The sequence below is a fragment of the Panthera pardus genome, unplaced genomic scaffold (assembly GCF_024362965.1).
Source record: "Panthera pardus isolate Hobbes unplaced genomic scaffold, ASM2436296v1 HiC_scaffold_27, whole genome shotgun sequence".
Taxonomy (NCBI): domain Eukaryota; kingdom Metazoa; phylum Chordata; class Mammalia; order Carnivora; family Felidae; genus Panthera; species Panthera pardus.
In genome coordinates, this window is record NW_026526843.1 from 126,199,244 (window position 1) to 126,216,501 (window position 17,258).

General features: G+C 34.1%; 1 protein-coding gene across 5 annotated transcripts in view; it reads left to right on the forward strand.

Annotated features, from left to right (window-relative positions):
• LOC128773885 (probable ubiquitin carboxyl-terminal hydrolase FAF-X) overlaps positions 1–17,258 on the forward strand; it is a 173,957-nt gene that overhangs the window by 41,559 nt on the left and 115,140 nt on the right. For all 5 annotated transcript variants that reach the window (XM_053891925.1, XM_053891926.1, XM_053891922.1 and 2 more), the window contains 7 exons: positions 3,704–3,849; positions 5,578–5,657; positions 7,588–7,700; positions 8,945–9,163; positions 15,126–15,241; positions 15,638–15,889; positions 15,961–16,099. In XM_053891925.1, the coding sequence (XP_053747900.1) occupies positions 3,704–3,849; positions 5,578–5,657; positions 7,588–7,700; positions 8,945–9,163; positions 15,126–15,241; positions 15,638–15,889; positions 15,961–16,099 (1,065 nt within the window). The remainder of the gene's footprint in view (positions 1–3,703; positions 3,850–5,577; positions 5,658–7,587; positions 7,701–8,944; positions 9,164–15,125; positions 15,242–15,637; positions 15,890–15,960; positions 16,100–17,258) is intronic.

Genomic DNA, 17,258 nt, shown 5'->3' on the forward strand with positions numbered 1-17,258 from the left:
TTAGAAATGTAGTGTGTCATAGTCAAGCACTTGGAGGTTTTCTCCAATTTGGTCACTGGCTTATAGGTTAATTCCTTTATGGATAGACAGTATGTTCTCAGTGATGTCACTGTTTGGGAATTTATTGAGGCTTGATATGTTGCCCAGCATATAGTAATTTGGAATATAAGGGAACTTAGAAAAAGTCGATATATTTCATTATAGAATTCATTTGTCATTTAATTTACTTGTTTTATTAGTATTTGAGAGGTGGTTAAAGTCTATTTGGGATTGTGGACTTGATCATTTTACTTTTTAAAAGTGAGAATAGTAGTGTTATCAATTATAGTGAAATAAAAGTTTGAACCTATAAGATGTATGCATATTGAAAATAGTGATAATTTTATTGCCCTTGTCCTTGGTTCCTTCTTTTGCCTTCAACTTTGATTCTACTTTTTGTGGTTTTGAGTGAGCATTTTATAGAATTCCTTTTTCTCTGCTTTTGTAACATCTTACAAATGATACTTTTTTTAATATATATTTTTAATGTTTTCATTTATTTTTGAGAGGGGGGTAGGGACAGAGAGAAAGAGGGAGACACACAATCTGAAACAGGCTCCAGGCTCCAGACTCTGAGCTGAACCCCTCCTCCCCCTACCCCCACGGGCTTGAACTCAGGAACTATGATATCATTACCTGAACTGATGTCAGTTGCTCAACTGACTGAGCCACGTGTTTGCCCCCTACCTTTTTTTTTTTTTTTTTGTCCTTTTATAGTGGTTGCCTTAGAGTTTGCAATACATTCTATCCACTTACAAATAACCTATACAACTTCATGGGAAATTCATATTCCTTACCACAATTTATGTTTAACTCCTCCCACTGCTGCTTTGTATCATTCTCCTCCTTTATCCTACCCATTTATTGAACACATTGTTGCTTTTGGACAGATTGTTGCATATTAATTCTATTAAGAATATGAAGGATGCCCCTGAGGGGTTCAATCAGTTGAGCAAGAGCTTCAGAGATTTAAGCTTCGACTTTTGATTTCAAGCTCAGGTCATGATGCCAGGCTTGTGAGATCCAAGCCTACAGTGGGCTTCATGCTAAGCATGGAGCATACTTAGGATTCTCCCTCCCCCATCTCTCTCTCTCTCTCTTTAAAAAAAAAAAAATATGTGTGTGTGTGTGTGTGTGTGTGTGTGTGTGTATACACATATGTATATGTGTATATATACATATATACATATGTATGTATATGCTAAGCAAGGAGCGTACTTAGGATTCTCCCTCCCCCATCTGTCTCTCTCTCTCTCTCTCTCTTGAAACATATATATATATATATATATATATATATATATATATATATATGTTTATATGTATATATAATTATATTTATATAAATGTATATTTACATAATACATATATTTATTATATTAATATGTTACATACATTAATATATATATATATATATTTAGAATAAAGGTCCTTATTTTATCTTCTCTTACTCCTGGCTGTAATACTTTTCTTTACACATACTCAGATTTCTGACTGTTTTCCTTCTCTTGGAAGATCTTGACATTTCTTGCAAGATAGGCAATAAATTCCCCCAATTTTTATCTGAGAAATTTCTTCTTTACTTTGAAGTATAATATTCAAGTATAGGGAATTCTAGACTGATGGTTGTTTTTTCTCAACACTAAATGTTGCAGGGTTTTTGTTTATTTTGTTTCCCCTTCCCCACATGGAAGTCTGTAGCAGGCTGGAGTTTGGTATTTCCCTTCTAGGTTGGTTAGGTTCTGATAAAAATCTAGAAGATTAGAACCTCGTAAAGTAGCCTCTCTTGAGGGTATGCTTTTTTTTTTTTTTAATTAAAAATTTTTTAATGTTTTTATTTACTTTTGAGAGAGAGAGAGACCGAGCATGAGCATGAGCAGGGAAGGGGCAGAGAGAGAGGGAGACAGAATCTGAAGCAGGCTCCAGGCTCCGAGCTGTCAGCACAGAGCCTGACGCGGGGCTCGAACTCACAAGCTGTGAGATCATGACCTGGGCTGAAGTCGGATGCTTAACCGACTGAGCCATCCAGGCGACCCAATGTTTATTTTTTAGAGAGAGAGAGAGAGAGAGACAGACAGAGGGTCAGCAGAGGAGAGGCCAAGAGAGAGAGGGAGACACAGAATCTGAAGCAGGTTCCAGGCTCTGAGCTGTCAGCACAGAGCCGGGTGCGGGGCTCGAACTCACAGATGGTGAGATCATGACCTGAGCTGAAGTCAGATGCTTAACCTACTGAGCCACCCAGGCACCCCAAGGGTATGGGGTTTTTTTTTCTGTTTTTTTTTTTTTAAAGAAGAGCTGAATGTTGTACCATCGTTCATAATAGCTACATTGCATCTTCTCCTGGAAATGGAATTCTCTGTGAACCTCACTGTGACAATTTGATAGGATTTCTGCAGGTAAAATCACAAAACTTTGAGTGTTCTCTTCAGTCTAGACCCTCTGTGGTTTTAAACTCAGACTTTTCACTCTTTGCTTCCAAGCAATTAATCAAGTGCAATATAAGTTTTCCTCTCCCAATCCTTATTCCCATGGAGATTTTGGTCATGGTTTTCTGCTGGTTATTTTTTTACTCTCTTTGTCCCTGAGACGCTCTTCTGTTTTTATAGGCAGCAGTTTCCTTAGGACCTTCATTCTCCATCAGATCTGTGAAGAGTTGTTACTTCAGTTTATTCAGTTTTTTACTTGTTAGGAAAGAGTAACAACTTCAAAGCTGTTTATATGCTGAACCAGAAACCAGAAGTCTCCTCCTGTCTTTTTACTTTCTTCTGCTTTATGTCCTTATGTTTAAGCATCTATATTTTATGTAGCTTGTAGCTATGTTCTGTGTTTTTGTCTTGATTTTCAGTTGTATTTTTAGTTCTTTTAATATAAATGCTGAAATATTTGGGATATTTGTCTTTTATGGTGTATGTGCCTTAAGAATTTGGGAATGGCTTAACTCATGGTTCTGACTTTTTTTGTGTGGTTGTAGTCAGCATCTCAGCTGGGATTACAGTCATCTGAAGGCTTGACCAGAGTGGCTCCCTCACATGGCTTTTCATTGGATGCCTCAGTTTCTCACCACATAGACCTCTGCGAAGGGCTACTTAAGTGTCTTCAAGTCATGACACTTAGGTTTTTCCAGAAAGATTGTTCTAAGAGAGGAAGAAAACAAGCATAACTTCTATGGCGTCACCTCAGAAGTTACACTGATATTTCCACAAGGATATATAATTAAGAAAGTTTGGCTCCTGGGTGGCTTAGTTGGTTGGGTGTCTGACTTTTGATTTCAAATCAGGTCATAACCTTATAGTTCGTTGATTTGAGCCCTGAGTATGGGGCCTGCTTGGGATTCTTCCTCCCTCTCCCCCGTCCCTGACCCTCACATCGTCTTGATCTCTCTGAAAAATAAAAAAGTAAACTTAAAAAAAATACTCATCACAGCTGTTTCATTAGCAGTAAACATTACAGAAACTAATGTTCTCTAATTTTAGTCTGCTCAATCCATACAATGCTATATGCTCAATTAATTTTTCAAAAATTCTTAATCTTTAAAATACAGTAAGTGTGCAAAATACCAGTTTATAAAAAAAAAGTGTGATCACAGTTGTATTAAATATTTATAGATAATTGCTAAATGTTATGCAAATGTCATAGAAATTTAAGTCTGGCGTATTTAATTTTTCAGACCTCATCGGCCAGTTCCTCCAATGAGAATTCCCCGGCATCTCCTCCAGATGAACAAGGTCAGGGAGATGCTCCACCACAGCATGAAGATGAAGAACCTGCATTTCCACATACTGACCTCGCAAAGTTGGATGACATGATCAACAGGTGAGTTGGTTTTTTTGTTTATTTGTTGTTTTAAGTTTATTTTTAGAGACAGCAAGCAAGAGCTCATACCGTGGGGGAAGGCAGAGAGAAAGGGAGAAAGAGAGAATCCCAAGCAAGGCTCCATGCTGTCAGCAGAGAGGCCATTGTGGGGCTCAGACCCATGGACTGTGAGATCATGACCTGAGTTGAAATCAAGAGAGAGACGCTTACCCAACTGAGTTACCCAGGCACCCCTTGTTAACCAAAAAAAAATTTTTTTTTTGAGAGAGCAAGTGAGTGAGGAGCAGAAAGAGGGAGAGAATCCCACAAGGGGCAGAGGGAGAGAGAGGACTGGGGCTCGCCTGGGGCGGGGGGAGGGGGGGTTATGTTTTTTGTTTGTTTTTGTTGTTTTTTTACCTGAAGCAGGGCCCCAGCTCTACCATTGTGGGACTCATACTCACGAACTGTGAGATCATGACCTGAGCTGAAGTCCAATTCTTAACAACTAAGCCACCAGGTGCCCGATAACCAGATTTTTAAGCATTGCCACTGCTAAAGAATGAAAAAAAGACTGGATTGCAGTGTCACAAAAGAAATTTTCCTCTTTCCCTAATAAAATTAACGCTTTAGACATTGCCAGATAGTTTGTAATTCATTGCTAACGCAGGCATTTATGTGAATTTTTAAAAATTAAAAGATATGAAAAAAGATTTTAAATTAATAATGCTTTGTGATCTTAATGGATGTGTTTCTAGCCTAGAACCATAGGTGGGAATTTCCTTTTGAGTATTTATAAAGGTTATGTCTCCTTGGTATTTTGACTACTAGACTTGCTCGATGACCTTCTTTCTATGTCCATTTTCTATTTAGAGAAATTATTGTAAAAGATTTTGTTTTGTCTGGTGGTTGTTGATTTTTATTAGAGTGACCTTCTAATTAGGACTGGAGGGCTGAGTAATATTAAATCTTAAGTTACAGGGAAATGTTTAAAAATCGCTTTTGCATAACCTATAACAAAAGTATCTATTACATTTTTTGTAATAGGCTATCTTTTTATTAAAACAGGGTATTCAGGGATTTTGTTGTCCTTCTGAAAAGGACTTAGGGACAGACAGAATACAGTTCTTTCTAGGAATTAGAGAGTTAGTCAGTGGAATGTATTCCTAGGTAACTGAGGGAAAATCCTAGCCTGGGTATGGTGGCATCTATATTGCTTTTGATACAGGAGTGTACTTAGTATGGTACACAGGCTCAGAGGCTCTGTAAGTCATACAGTTTTCAGGAAAAGTTGGTAAATGTCATGTTGAGATGAATTGAAGTAGAAATCAGCCATTTGTCTCCCCATTTATTTTGTCTTTGTGAAGATCAACAGAAAAGGGATGTTGTGTTGTCTTCTCTTAATGTATATGAACCTCAAAAGAACAGTTTGCTACTGACTTTTAACAATGAGTGTACATTTACTTGATAATTGATTAATTTTAGTTTTAGGGGGCTGTGAAAGTTACTTATTGAATTCTCCTTCATTGCTATATCTCTAGGTATACAGTGCTTTTAAAAATTGTGTCTGTAGATATCTCAGTTCACAAAGCAGGTAATTTGCCAATCTCTTCTTTCAGTTTGTGGTGAGTGTTTAATGTAGTCAGATTTTTCACTTTTTCATAGTAAAATTAATTTTGTAGGTAAGTTATCTTTGGTATTTCATTTGTGGCCAACTAATACGGCATTTTAAAACTGCATAATAATTTTTAGGCCTCGATGGGTGGTTCCAGTTTTGCCAAAAGGGGAATTAGAAGTGCTTTTAGAAGCTGCTATTGATCTTAGTAAAAAAGGTGAGTACATAGATTATTATGTTTTCCATAATGCATTATTGATACTTGCATATTGTTCTTGAGACTTTTGTTTTTCTCTTTTATAAAAAGTTGCTATATATTCTTAGACCACACTGTCTTCCTAAACTCTCTGTTACGGCTTATATGTATGCTAAGAACAAAGATTTTGTGTATCTTTGACAGTCTTTAAAGACCTCTGAATTCTTTAAAATTTTATGCAGAATTTTGTGTATATATCAACATTTCTAAGTGCAGGATCTGCTTGTATATTTTTAAAGGCACTGTTAATTAAACATTAAAATATTTTCTAGACAATAATTTTTTAAAAATCTGATGTGTGAAGTAGTATACATTAAAGAGTGTTTCACAGTTTAAAAAATACTAAATGACCATAGATTTCAGATTTATCTGTTGACTTTTTTTGCATGTAAGGCATTTATAATTGGGAAATAATGTTAATTTGCAAGTAATTTCAGTAAAACATATTTAAATTTACTATTTGAGTGACTTACTGAACAGCCAGTGAACCAAAAGATACACTAATCTTATATTTTTATGAAAATTACTATTTCATTAATATTTTGTTGTGAAAACTCAAGATTGTATTTTGACTTTTTAAAAACTAAATTTTTTGGAAAAAGTATCTTGAGAAATGAGGTCTTTTACTAATTTTTTTTTTAAAGCAACCAGTAAATAATCTGGTATTTTTCACTATTTACCCAAAATTAAAAGTATCATACTGGAGTCCATCACGTTTAAAAAAAAAAATTTAATGTTCATTTATTTTTGAGAGAGAGAGTATGAGCAGGAAGGGGCAAAGAGAGAGGGAGACACAGAATCTAAAGCAGGCTGCAGGCTCTGAACTGCCAGCACAGTGTCCTGAGCTGTCAGCACAGAGCCTATTGCGGTGCTCGAACTCACAAATCATGAGATCCTGATCTGAACCAAAGTCGGTTGCTTAATTGACAGCCACCCAGGCACCCCAAGAATGTTTCATTTTTAATTTTACAAACTATAAAAGTATTTTACCAACACTCAAGTTTCTTTTGTTTTGTGCATTTGTTCATTAATTGAAGGACTTATGAACTGGGCATGTTATCAATCTAAAGGTATAGAATGAACAAAAATTGAAATGCTACTTTGTTTAAATAAAGCATTGCCATTCAGTTGCAGAGGCTTTTCTCTCCCCATTCATTTTCTGTGGGATCCTATTTTTGCAACACAAAATTTAAGTTTTTTTTAAGGGAAGTCCCAGGTATAAATGATCTACCAATGTGTAAATGATCTAAACCAAACCAAACTGTGCAGATTTAATGTTTGAGTTCTTATGAAGTATTACAAATTTTCTTTTTGGCACTGAAGATACTTTTTAAATCATAAGAAATAAAAGAAGTACACATGCATAGATGCCTGGAAGTGATGAAAGGACTAATTAATTATGAAGATGATACAGGATTCATTTGTTAAATTTGGTATTAAACAGATAATTTAGAGCCAAATGAAATTTTTAAATGGTTACTTTTTTTTTTTTTTTTTTAAGTTTTGAACTGTAATTTCGGTGAGTAAAACCATGTGAAATGCTTTCATTCTCTATTTCCCCAGTAACTTTTTTGTTTAAAATGTAGTTTCATGTCTTGAAGCATTTTCAGTTAATCATCACATGACTTGATTTCACATACATAGCATTTATACAACTTGGTATTTTTAAAATTGAATATAGCATTTCATTTTTCTGAACCTTTTTTCTTTTTCATTGTAAAAAAGTTACCTTTTACCCTCTTGCAGAGACAAGTCATGTCTTATTTCAAAAGCTGCAGTACTGTTTGTGAGAGAAACTATCAATACTTAACAGTTTATCTTTAATGGTCTAATTGGCTAGAGAAATGTTTTTTTCTTTATGTTAAATTCAATTTTTTTTATGTCTTCTTAGGTCTTGATGTTAAAAGTGAAGCATGCCAACGTTTTTTTCGAGATGGTCTAACAGTATCTTTCACTAAAATTCTTATGGATGAGGCAGTGAGTGGCTGGAAATTTGAAATTCATGTGAGTCTTATATTTTGGAGACTCATATTTATATGGTGATGCCTATAGATTTATCTCTGGAAAACAGTCCTGTGAATAGTATATCAAGTCTGCTGATGTATTTGACAGAATTGAAGGTCTTTAAGAACAGTCTTATCTTTTAGAATGAATTTGAAATTTGAGTTATGAAATCTTGGTTTAAGCTCTTCTGGAATCCCAAGTACCTATAACCATATGCAGGTCCTACATTTCATCGAATGTGTCATGTTATTGATTGTAAGAGTTGACTGCTCTATATACCTTTAAGAAAGAAAAACACCCAAGATGACAAATAAAAGATTCCCAATATAGATAGCACTGTATCAGATATAATTTTAGAAGAGACCCAGCTGATAAATTCATTGACATGCAAGAAACCTTACAAGCTTTAACTTTGGTAGAGTGAGAAAAGAAAATCTTACCTGGAAATTTAAACCACAAGCCAGTATTCTCACAAGGTTTTGGTATGAATTCAAACTACAGTTTTTTAGTAATTAAAAAAGTCCCAACAAAATCTAAACAGTTCTTAAATTGGAAGTGTCTCTAAGTGAGTGACTGCAGAAAACTTGAGTACTCAGTAAATACCTTTAGTCTAGGACAGTGCAAGCAAATGCAAAATAATGCAAGCTACCATTGATTCTTAGATACCTTTGTGTTCCAGAGATTTTGAAAGTGAAATAATACGCACCTGACTTGATTCATTGAATTCTGTAACCTGGTTCTTGTGTATAACACAGAATCAATCAAGAGTTATGAAACAAACATGGTCTGTGGACTTCAGCTTGGAAAATATAACATACCTGATTTTTGAATTGATATTTAGATAACAGATCTCCTAATCTTAGATACTGACATAACTTTGAATGTTTAGGGTGTAGAATTACTGCCTCTAGCGTACAAATTCCAAAGAAAGAAAATGGTAATTTGCATGGCTCCTTTGTGCACACAGAGTAGAAATGGACAACGTATGGTGCCTACTTCATCTGTAACTTTTCTCACATAGCTATTGAAATTAGATGCATTACAAATATGAAGTAAATAATTACTGATTTATTTTTATTGTCTGCTCGATCACAGTATTAGTTGAAGTTACACAGAATTCAGATGACCAATATAGAAAATGGAGAAAGTGAGCATTAATAACAAGATTAGAATGTTTCTGTGCTTGAAATTACAAATCTCTTTTAAATGAACTTCTCTTGTCCTTGTCTCCTTTCATATGACAGAGGTGTATTATTAACAATACTCATCGTCTAGTGGAGCTTTGTGTGACCAAGTTGTCCCAGGACTGGTTTCCACTTCTAGATCTTCTTGCCATGGCCTTAAATCCTCATTGCAAATTCCATATCTACAATGGTACACGTCCGTGTGAATCCGTTTCTACAAATGCCCAGTTGCCTGAAGATGAACTATTTGCTCGTTCCTCAGATCCTCGATCACCAAAAGTGTGTTGGTTTTTAAAATTAAATCTTTTTTTGTGTTTGTTACAAAACTTGTGAAATGAACCTTACTTTAACATAATGATCAGTGTATAACTTTGTTTTGTATGGGTTTTTGCTTAAAAAGCACGTTATTTAATATGTATAGTTGATTCATTGAGGCAGGGGCCAGCATCACAATAATTCATGCCTAAACAAGTTATATATTGATCAGTTAATGAATATCTTCATATTGGAAGATTTTTCTGTATCTCCCCTAGTAGCAGGATACAGTATTTGCTCTTTCAATGTTCAGAATGACTTTAGAGAATATAACTGCTATAAGCCAAGGGCATGAACTGTACTTTGCACTTAGATGTATATTTAATAGCATATATTTATGTATAGGTGATATAAACAGATTTTTGAATTTTAATTTTTTTTGTAACATGCTGTTAGTCATTTCTTAAAATACATTTGATTTCTTATGAGAGAATCTTAGTATTGATTAGCATCTGAGTTTTGAGTCCAGTAAATAATTTTTCAGTTTGTATTCATTTTACAGAGAAGATACAGTCTGCCCAAATTATAACAAATTTCAGGGAAGCACAGCAGAAAAATTTAAAAACTAATGATCCATCAACAGAGCTGAGAAATCACCCAAAAGCAGTGTATTAGACCTGGCTATATAGAGAGAAGCTCTGTTTTGTACATGCTCATTCTCATGTGTCAGTAACTTACATGTCATTTTAATGGCTTTTTCTCAGAGACAACTTATTATATTCATTTTGATTAATATTTGAACATGTTGAAAGAACATAGCACTAGAAGCAGAAAACAAACTTAGTTTTATTGGGTATTAGTGCACACACACAAATAAAAAATAACAGAACAACACAAGATCCCTGTAAAGAAATGTGAGATATGTAGATACACAGATGATTTTTCCGTTTTAATGCTGCTCATTTCTTTTTCTAGCCTGATTTTCATGGCTGGGACTTTAGTACCTGGCTGAACAGGTTTGGTCAAGGCAAGCATCCTTGTTTGTTCCTAGTCTTGGAGGAAATGCTTTCATTTTATCATTTAGTTTGATATTCGATATGGGTTTTCCATATGTAGCCTTTCTTATTTTGAGGTAATTTTCTTTTGTTTTTTTGGTGTTTTTATTGTTACAGATTATTGAATTTGCCTAGTCCTTTTTCTTTATGAATTCAGATCATGTGAGTTTCTTCTTTCATTATGCTAATGTGTGTTACATTAATTTTGTATATTAAGACATCCTTGCATTCTAAGAAAGAACATCCCACTTATTCATGTTGCTAGTATATTATTGAGTGGTTTTATATCTGTATTTGCAGGATTCATCTCTAAATAAAATCTTTGTCGGGCTCTGATATCACAGTAATCCTGGTCTCTTAAAATGAGTTTGAGTATATTCCTTCCTCTTCAGTTTTTTTGGAAAAACTTCAGGAGATTGGTGATAACTCTTTAATGCTTGTTAGATTTTTTTCAATGACACTGTTTGGTCCCTCATTTTCTTTGTTGGAAGGTGGTTGATTCCTCATTCAGTCTCTTCCCTAATTATAGGCCTGTTCAAATTATTTCTCCTGATCAGCTGTGGTATATGGTGTGTGTTCTAGAAATTTGTCCATTTTATCTATGCCACCTTTTATTGACACATATAGTACTTTCAATACAGTTAATCATAGTGCTTTCTAATTTCTTTTATTCTTTGTTAACTCTAGAGTCAGTTCTCTCTGGTTTCTGATTTTGATTGAGTCTTTTTTTTTTCAACTTAGTTAACCTGTCCAAAAGCTTATCAGCTTTTTTATTTCTTTTTCCAGAAAACAATTTTGGTTGATTTTTTTTCCCCTCTATTTCTCTTTTACTTTTTTCTTTTTCAGGTTTTGTTTTTGTTTTTGTTTTTGAGTGTGTGTGTGTGTGTGTGTGTGTGTGTGTGTGTGTGTGCAAAATAGGGGAGAGGACCACAGCAGGATAGAGAGAGAGAGATGGAGAGAATCTGAAGCAGGCCACACACTTAATGCAAAGCCCAACACAAGGCTTGGTCCCATGATCCTGGGATCATGACCTGAGCCAAAATCAAGGGCCCTCTATGCACTGAGCCACACAGGTGCCCATCTAGTTCCTTTTAAAATGTAAAGTTACATTGTTGCCTTCAAAGCTGTTTTTTAAAAACAGGTTTGAACGTATAAATTTTCCTTTGGGCATGGATTCATATTTGATCAGTTAGATAAAGAGTACTTTGGGTTTTTTCTGCATATTTTGTGGGTTTTCCTGATAGTCTTCTATTACTGATTTCTAATTCCATTCCATTGTGTTCTGAAAAGATGTTTTGTATGATTTTACTGTTATTTAAAGACTTGCTTCTGCAGAATGTATTCTTATAAAGAATATGTATTCTGCTCTTGTTTACAACGTTCTATATGTCTGGAAGGTTTGGTTCTGTATTGTCATGTAAGACTGCTTTTTGCTTATTTTCTTCTCTTTAGTTTTTCTGTTACTGAAAATGCTGTATTGAAATTTCCAGGTAGTGCTGTAGAACTATTGTCTCCAATGTCAGTAGTTGTTTCATATATTTATGAACCCTGAAGTTCTATCTTCCTGGTTAATTGACTCTTGTTATCAAGTTTTGTACAGTTGAGTTTGTAGACTTTTCTCTTTGGGTTACTATTTGCATCGAATTATTTTTCCATCTTTCTCCTTCTAAGCTATACATATCCTCAGATCTAAAGTAACTCTGTTAGAAGACAATGTGTCATTGGATTCTGGTTTCCCATCCGTTCTGCTGATCTATATGCCCAGATTGGAAGGTCTGTCTTTTTAAATTTTTTTATAATGTTTAGTTATTTTTGAGAGAGGGAGACACAGAATCCGAAGCAGGTTCCAGGCTCTGAGGTGTTAAGACAGAGCTGGACACAGGACTCAAACTCACAGACCATGAGATCATGACCTGAGCTGGAGTTGGAGGCTTAACTAAAAAAAGTCTGTCTTTTTACATTCAGTGTTGTTACATTTATGTGCTAGTACCATTTTGTTACTTGTTTTTTATATATCTTATAGTTTTTGATATATTTTAATAATTTTTGGTGTATCAGTTTCTTTCTTACTGACTTTCATTTATTACGTTGATTTTTTTTGTACTGACATGTTTTCATTCCTTTCTCATTCTGTTTTGGGTGTAAGTGTTCACTCTAGTTACAATAGGGGTTAAGTGTAACATTCTAGGGTTAAAAGAGTTTGGTCTAATGTGATACCAACTTAAGTTAGTTGCATACAGAAACTATTACTTTATAGCTCCGCCACTTCGTTGTTTATGTTATTGATGTCATAAATTACTTCTTCGTATGTTTACATCTTTATAATTTTTATTCATATTTTTCCTTTTAAAAATTTTGCAAGGGATTAAAAAAATGAAGTTATGTGCCAAAATCAGAATGAAACTGGTTAAGTTGGTCCATTTATTTACCTTTTACATGCTTTGTATATGTTACCTTGAACACTGAGTCACTGTCAAGCATCCTTTCAACTTCATATTCTATTTAGCATTTCTGTTCGAGCAGGTCTAATGGTAATAGACTTTGTCAGCTATTCTCTGAGAATGTCTTGATTTCTTCCTCATTTTTGAAGAAATGTTTTACCAAATAGAGTTCTCACTTGACAGTTTTTCTTTTAACAATATAAATAATATTCATCTGGCCTGTGTGTTTCTTCTGAGTAATCAACTGATTACTTCTGGGTGTAATCAGGATCTTCTGGGTGTGAAGAATCATTGCTTTATTGTTGTTTGTAAGATTCTTTCCATGTATTTGATTTTAGTTTGATTTTAATCTGTCTTGGTGTGAGTCTCTTTGGGTTTATCCTCTTTACAGTGTATGGAGCTTATATATTTAGATTTGGGAAGTTTGGGCCATCATTTCTTCATAAGCTTTCTGCTCTTTTCTGATTCCCGTAGTGTCACTTTTCACAGTTGATGATGTTAAACCCCCTAGTCACTGTTCACTTTTTTTTAGTGTGGTTTGGTTTGGTTTTCGTTTGTTTTTTGTTCTTTTATTCCTTAGACCTGATCTGTCTTCAAGTTGTTACTTTATTCTGCCTGTTTGAGTCTGTTGTTGAACAGTTTAATGAATTTTTTCATTTTAAGTTTTTATATTTTCATCTCCATAATATCCCTTTTGATTCATTTTTACAAGTTCTATCTCTTTTTGGTATTCTCATTTTGTTCATATACATATTCCTTGTTTCTTTTATTTTTGTGTGTCTTCTTTAACACGTTAAGCACATTTAGGCAATTTTAAGGTTTTGTCAAGTAAGTTCAGTGTCTGCTTCTCCTTGGATGGTTTCTGGAAGTTTTATTTGAAAAGTCACCTGGTGCTCTTAGGCTTTGCAGAGTGATTACTTGGAAGGGAAGACTTTCATTAATGAGCCTTTTCTGGGCATGTGTCTTCACCTGCTTTTTCCCATTCTTATTCCTCTTTGTACACAATTGCTTTTAAATGCCTTCATTCCCTAAAGTATCTCACCCTTGCTTGTGGGAGTTTTAGGAGTTCGCATTGTATTTCTCAATCAGTAATTTGCCTTGGGAGTCTTGTAACCTATTTCTTCTTTGCCATTTTCATGAACTATGCCTGCTCCTTTCCATGGCTTTTCCCTAGCCTGAGTTCCAAACTACTTTTGTTTTTCTGACCTGCAAAATCAGTGACACAGACTAGTGTCTCAGGCATCTCAGAAATAGATTATAATGGTACAGATTTAGTCATCTTCAGTTCATGTAAGGGAATTGAGGATAAGACTCTAAAATGTGCTGCTTTCGGCAAGTTAGGCATCGGTAAGTAAAAACACAATGGAATTGCCTAACTACTTCAGTGAAAATAGTAAAACTTTTGTTTTCAGTGAAAACAATAAAACTTTTTTTTTTTTAAATGTGTATTTATTTTTGACAGAGAGAGACAGAGCATGAGCAGGGGAGGGCCAGAGAGAGAGGGAGACACAGAATCTGAAGCAGGCTCCAGGCTCTGAACTGACAGCACAGAACCCAATGCGGGGCTCAGACTCACAGACCGTGAGATCATGACCTGAGCTGAAGTCGGATGCTCAACCGACTGAGCCTTGCTGACTGTTTTTGATTCAGTGCTTGTTTGGTTCTTATAAATTTTTGACGCTGGAAATAGTTATTTCACAATAAAACGATTTTTGAGCTTCTTAATTTGACATCTTGCTTAAATCACTCCCCAGTTTAACATTTTTTAACATAACATTTTTTAAATGAAATGTAAAGGTCAGAAAATATTATACTGATTTTATTCAGTAATTAAATAATTGTTTACTGGAGGTTTTAAAATTTTAGGCTCCCGTATCAAATTTAGCATTTGGTGTATACCAGTGTATTCTTCTTATAACAGTTTCCTATTACTTAGCATTTCCTGTGTATCTTGAATAATTTTTTTTGTTTTTACATGTAGAACTCATTTCTATCTCTAATCTGTTTTCTATTTTTGGTTTGGGTTTGTTTTTTTCCTAAAAGTTGGCTTTTTAGTCTTAAGGTAAGACTTAAAGATTTTGTGCATTTGTTTATACATTTGATTTTTATATTTACACAACCTTTAAGTTTATTTTACATTCTTACATATAAGAATTTTTTAGTTAGGTACACAACCTTTGCCTGATTCCTGTTCACCAGATATTTGGGACATGAATAAATAACAACTGTGCCATTCTGTACTCTGTAGCTGCAACCTGTGCTGATTTTGACTCAGGGATACAAAGAACAAAATACTACAGAAGAAATCTTCTGTCTCCCTAAATAGTAAATGACTATATGTTACAGATAGTTTTAGTTCTTTTGAAAAATAATTTTGTGTGATTATTTTATTGCGCTTGTTCTAATTTATATGAAATCTATATTTCAGGTATAACTTCTAAGATTTTTATTACAGGGAAAAATTAACTCCCAGCATTAACTGTGTTGCAGGGTTGGCTAGTGGATCTCATCAATAAATTTGGCACTTTAAATGGTTTCCAGATTTTGCATGATCGTTTTATTAATGGATCAGCATTAAGCGTTCAAATAATTGCAGCCCTTATTAAGTAAGTTATATTTTAAATTTAATATTTAGGGGGTACCTGGCTGGCTTAGTCATTTTAGTGTTGAATTCTTGATCTCGCTCTGGTCATGATCTTATAGTCGTGAGATAGAGCCCAAGTGGAGATCTGCGCTGACAGTGCAGAGCCTGCTTGGGATTTTCTGTCTCTTTCTCCCTCCTCCTCTTCCCCTCCCCATTTGTGCTTTCTGTCTCAAAATAAATAAACATTAACAATTTTTAAAAACAATAGACTTAATTTTGTTACCTTGAAAATCATGAAATGTTACTTTTCTAGTCTGCTTTCTTATGTTAAATTGCTAATGTGATGTTTAAAACTTTGGAAATTCCGTTTTGGTAAGATAGAGATATTAACAGAAATTTTGTCTTTTTCTTTTTTTAGACCATTTGGACAATGCTATGAGTTTCTTAGTCAACATACAGTGAAGAAATACTTTATTCCAGTTATAGAAATAGTTCCACAGTTTTTAGAAAATTTAACTGACGAAGAACTGAAAAAAGAAGCAAAGAATGAAACAAAAAATGATGCCCTTTCCATGATTATTAAATCTCTGAAGAATTTAGCTTCAAGGATTCCAGGACAAGGAGAAACTGTAAAAAATTTAGAAATTTTTAGGTTGAAAATGATACTCAGGTAAGATACTTCCATCTTTAAATATTTTCCTGACATTTTTTTTTTACACTTAATCAAAGTTTCTCTTGCAGATTGTTGCAGATTTCTTCTTTTAATGGAAAGATGAATGCATTGAATGAAATTAACAAAGTGATATCTAGTGTATCATATTATACTCATCGTCACGGGAATCCTGAAGAGGAAGAGTGGCTGACAGCTGAACGAATGGCAGTAAGCCCCTTTGATTCTTTTATGAATAAGAATCTGCTTAAGGAAAACTGGATTGGCACCAATTAGTGTTAGAAGCAATATAACAAAAATAATTCTGAAATTGGGAGATTGATATATAACTATTCTAAAACTGTTCTTATAATGGTAATAGCAAACAATCTGTTACTTAGAAATTTATAGGTTAACTTATTGTGTCTTTGGTAAGTTTATCATTGTTGCAAATAGTTGCTCATGATGCAGTTATAATTCAGTGGGTTGGCTGAAATAACATACAGTTAAGGTGATCATTAGAGGGGATAGGTAGATCTGGAATCTAGTGAATGAATTGGCATGGTAACTTGCCAGTTCAGTTTTGAAGTTCTAAAGTGGTGATTATAATTAAAGCAGTAAAATCTGAATTAATGTTTTATCATGATTTTTAAAACTTATTTTTTAAAATTGTTTACATCTATAATTTTAACATTGAAACAGTATACCAGAGGTACTTCTATATATTTTGGTGTTAAAATGAATAGTAGTAGGCCTTGTAAGTTACTTGCTTGGTAACATATTTTGAGTGTATATGTTTGCCAGTACTGGGAATATATCTGTGAAGAATGATCTCCACCTTAAAGGAGTCTTTGGTTTAATAGTGAAAATGATCAAAATGTGGTAAAAGGTCTTTGAGGACTCTTTGTTATTGTCAAATGGTATGCAACCTAGACCCAGGTGTTCTGACATAGTGTTAGGAGTCAGGTGTCAACTATACAATGTGTCTGCTCTATGAAATGCCAGCATAATAACTACTTAATTCACTAGTTGTGAATTATTACAAGTCCTTGAAAGGTACAGAATAGGAGAGTGTTAAGAAACTTTTGAAGCACTTTGTCATCACTGTGGCATTTCTAATGATTTTTCTCCCACCAAAAATATGACACTAATTATTCTTCACAGATAGTGTAAGAAATGTGCTATGGTACATTTTAATGGGGCCATTCCTGAATGTGGAAAAAAAAATTCAGTACAACTATGTTTAATAGTAATTTTCATTAAAAACAACAATAAGCACATTACATTTGTGATTTATAAGTTTTAAATTTAGTGTATATGTGAGCATTTGCGTGCAAATTTGGATTCTAATACTGTAATATTGAATAGTTCTGAACTAAAATATTTAAAC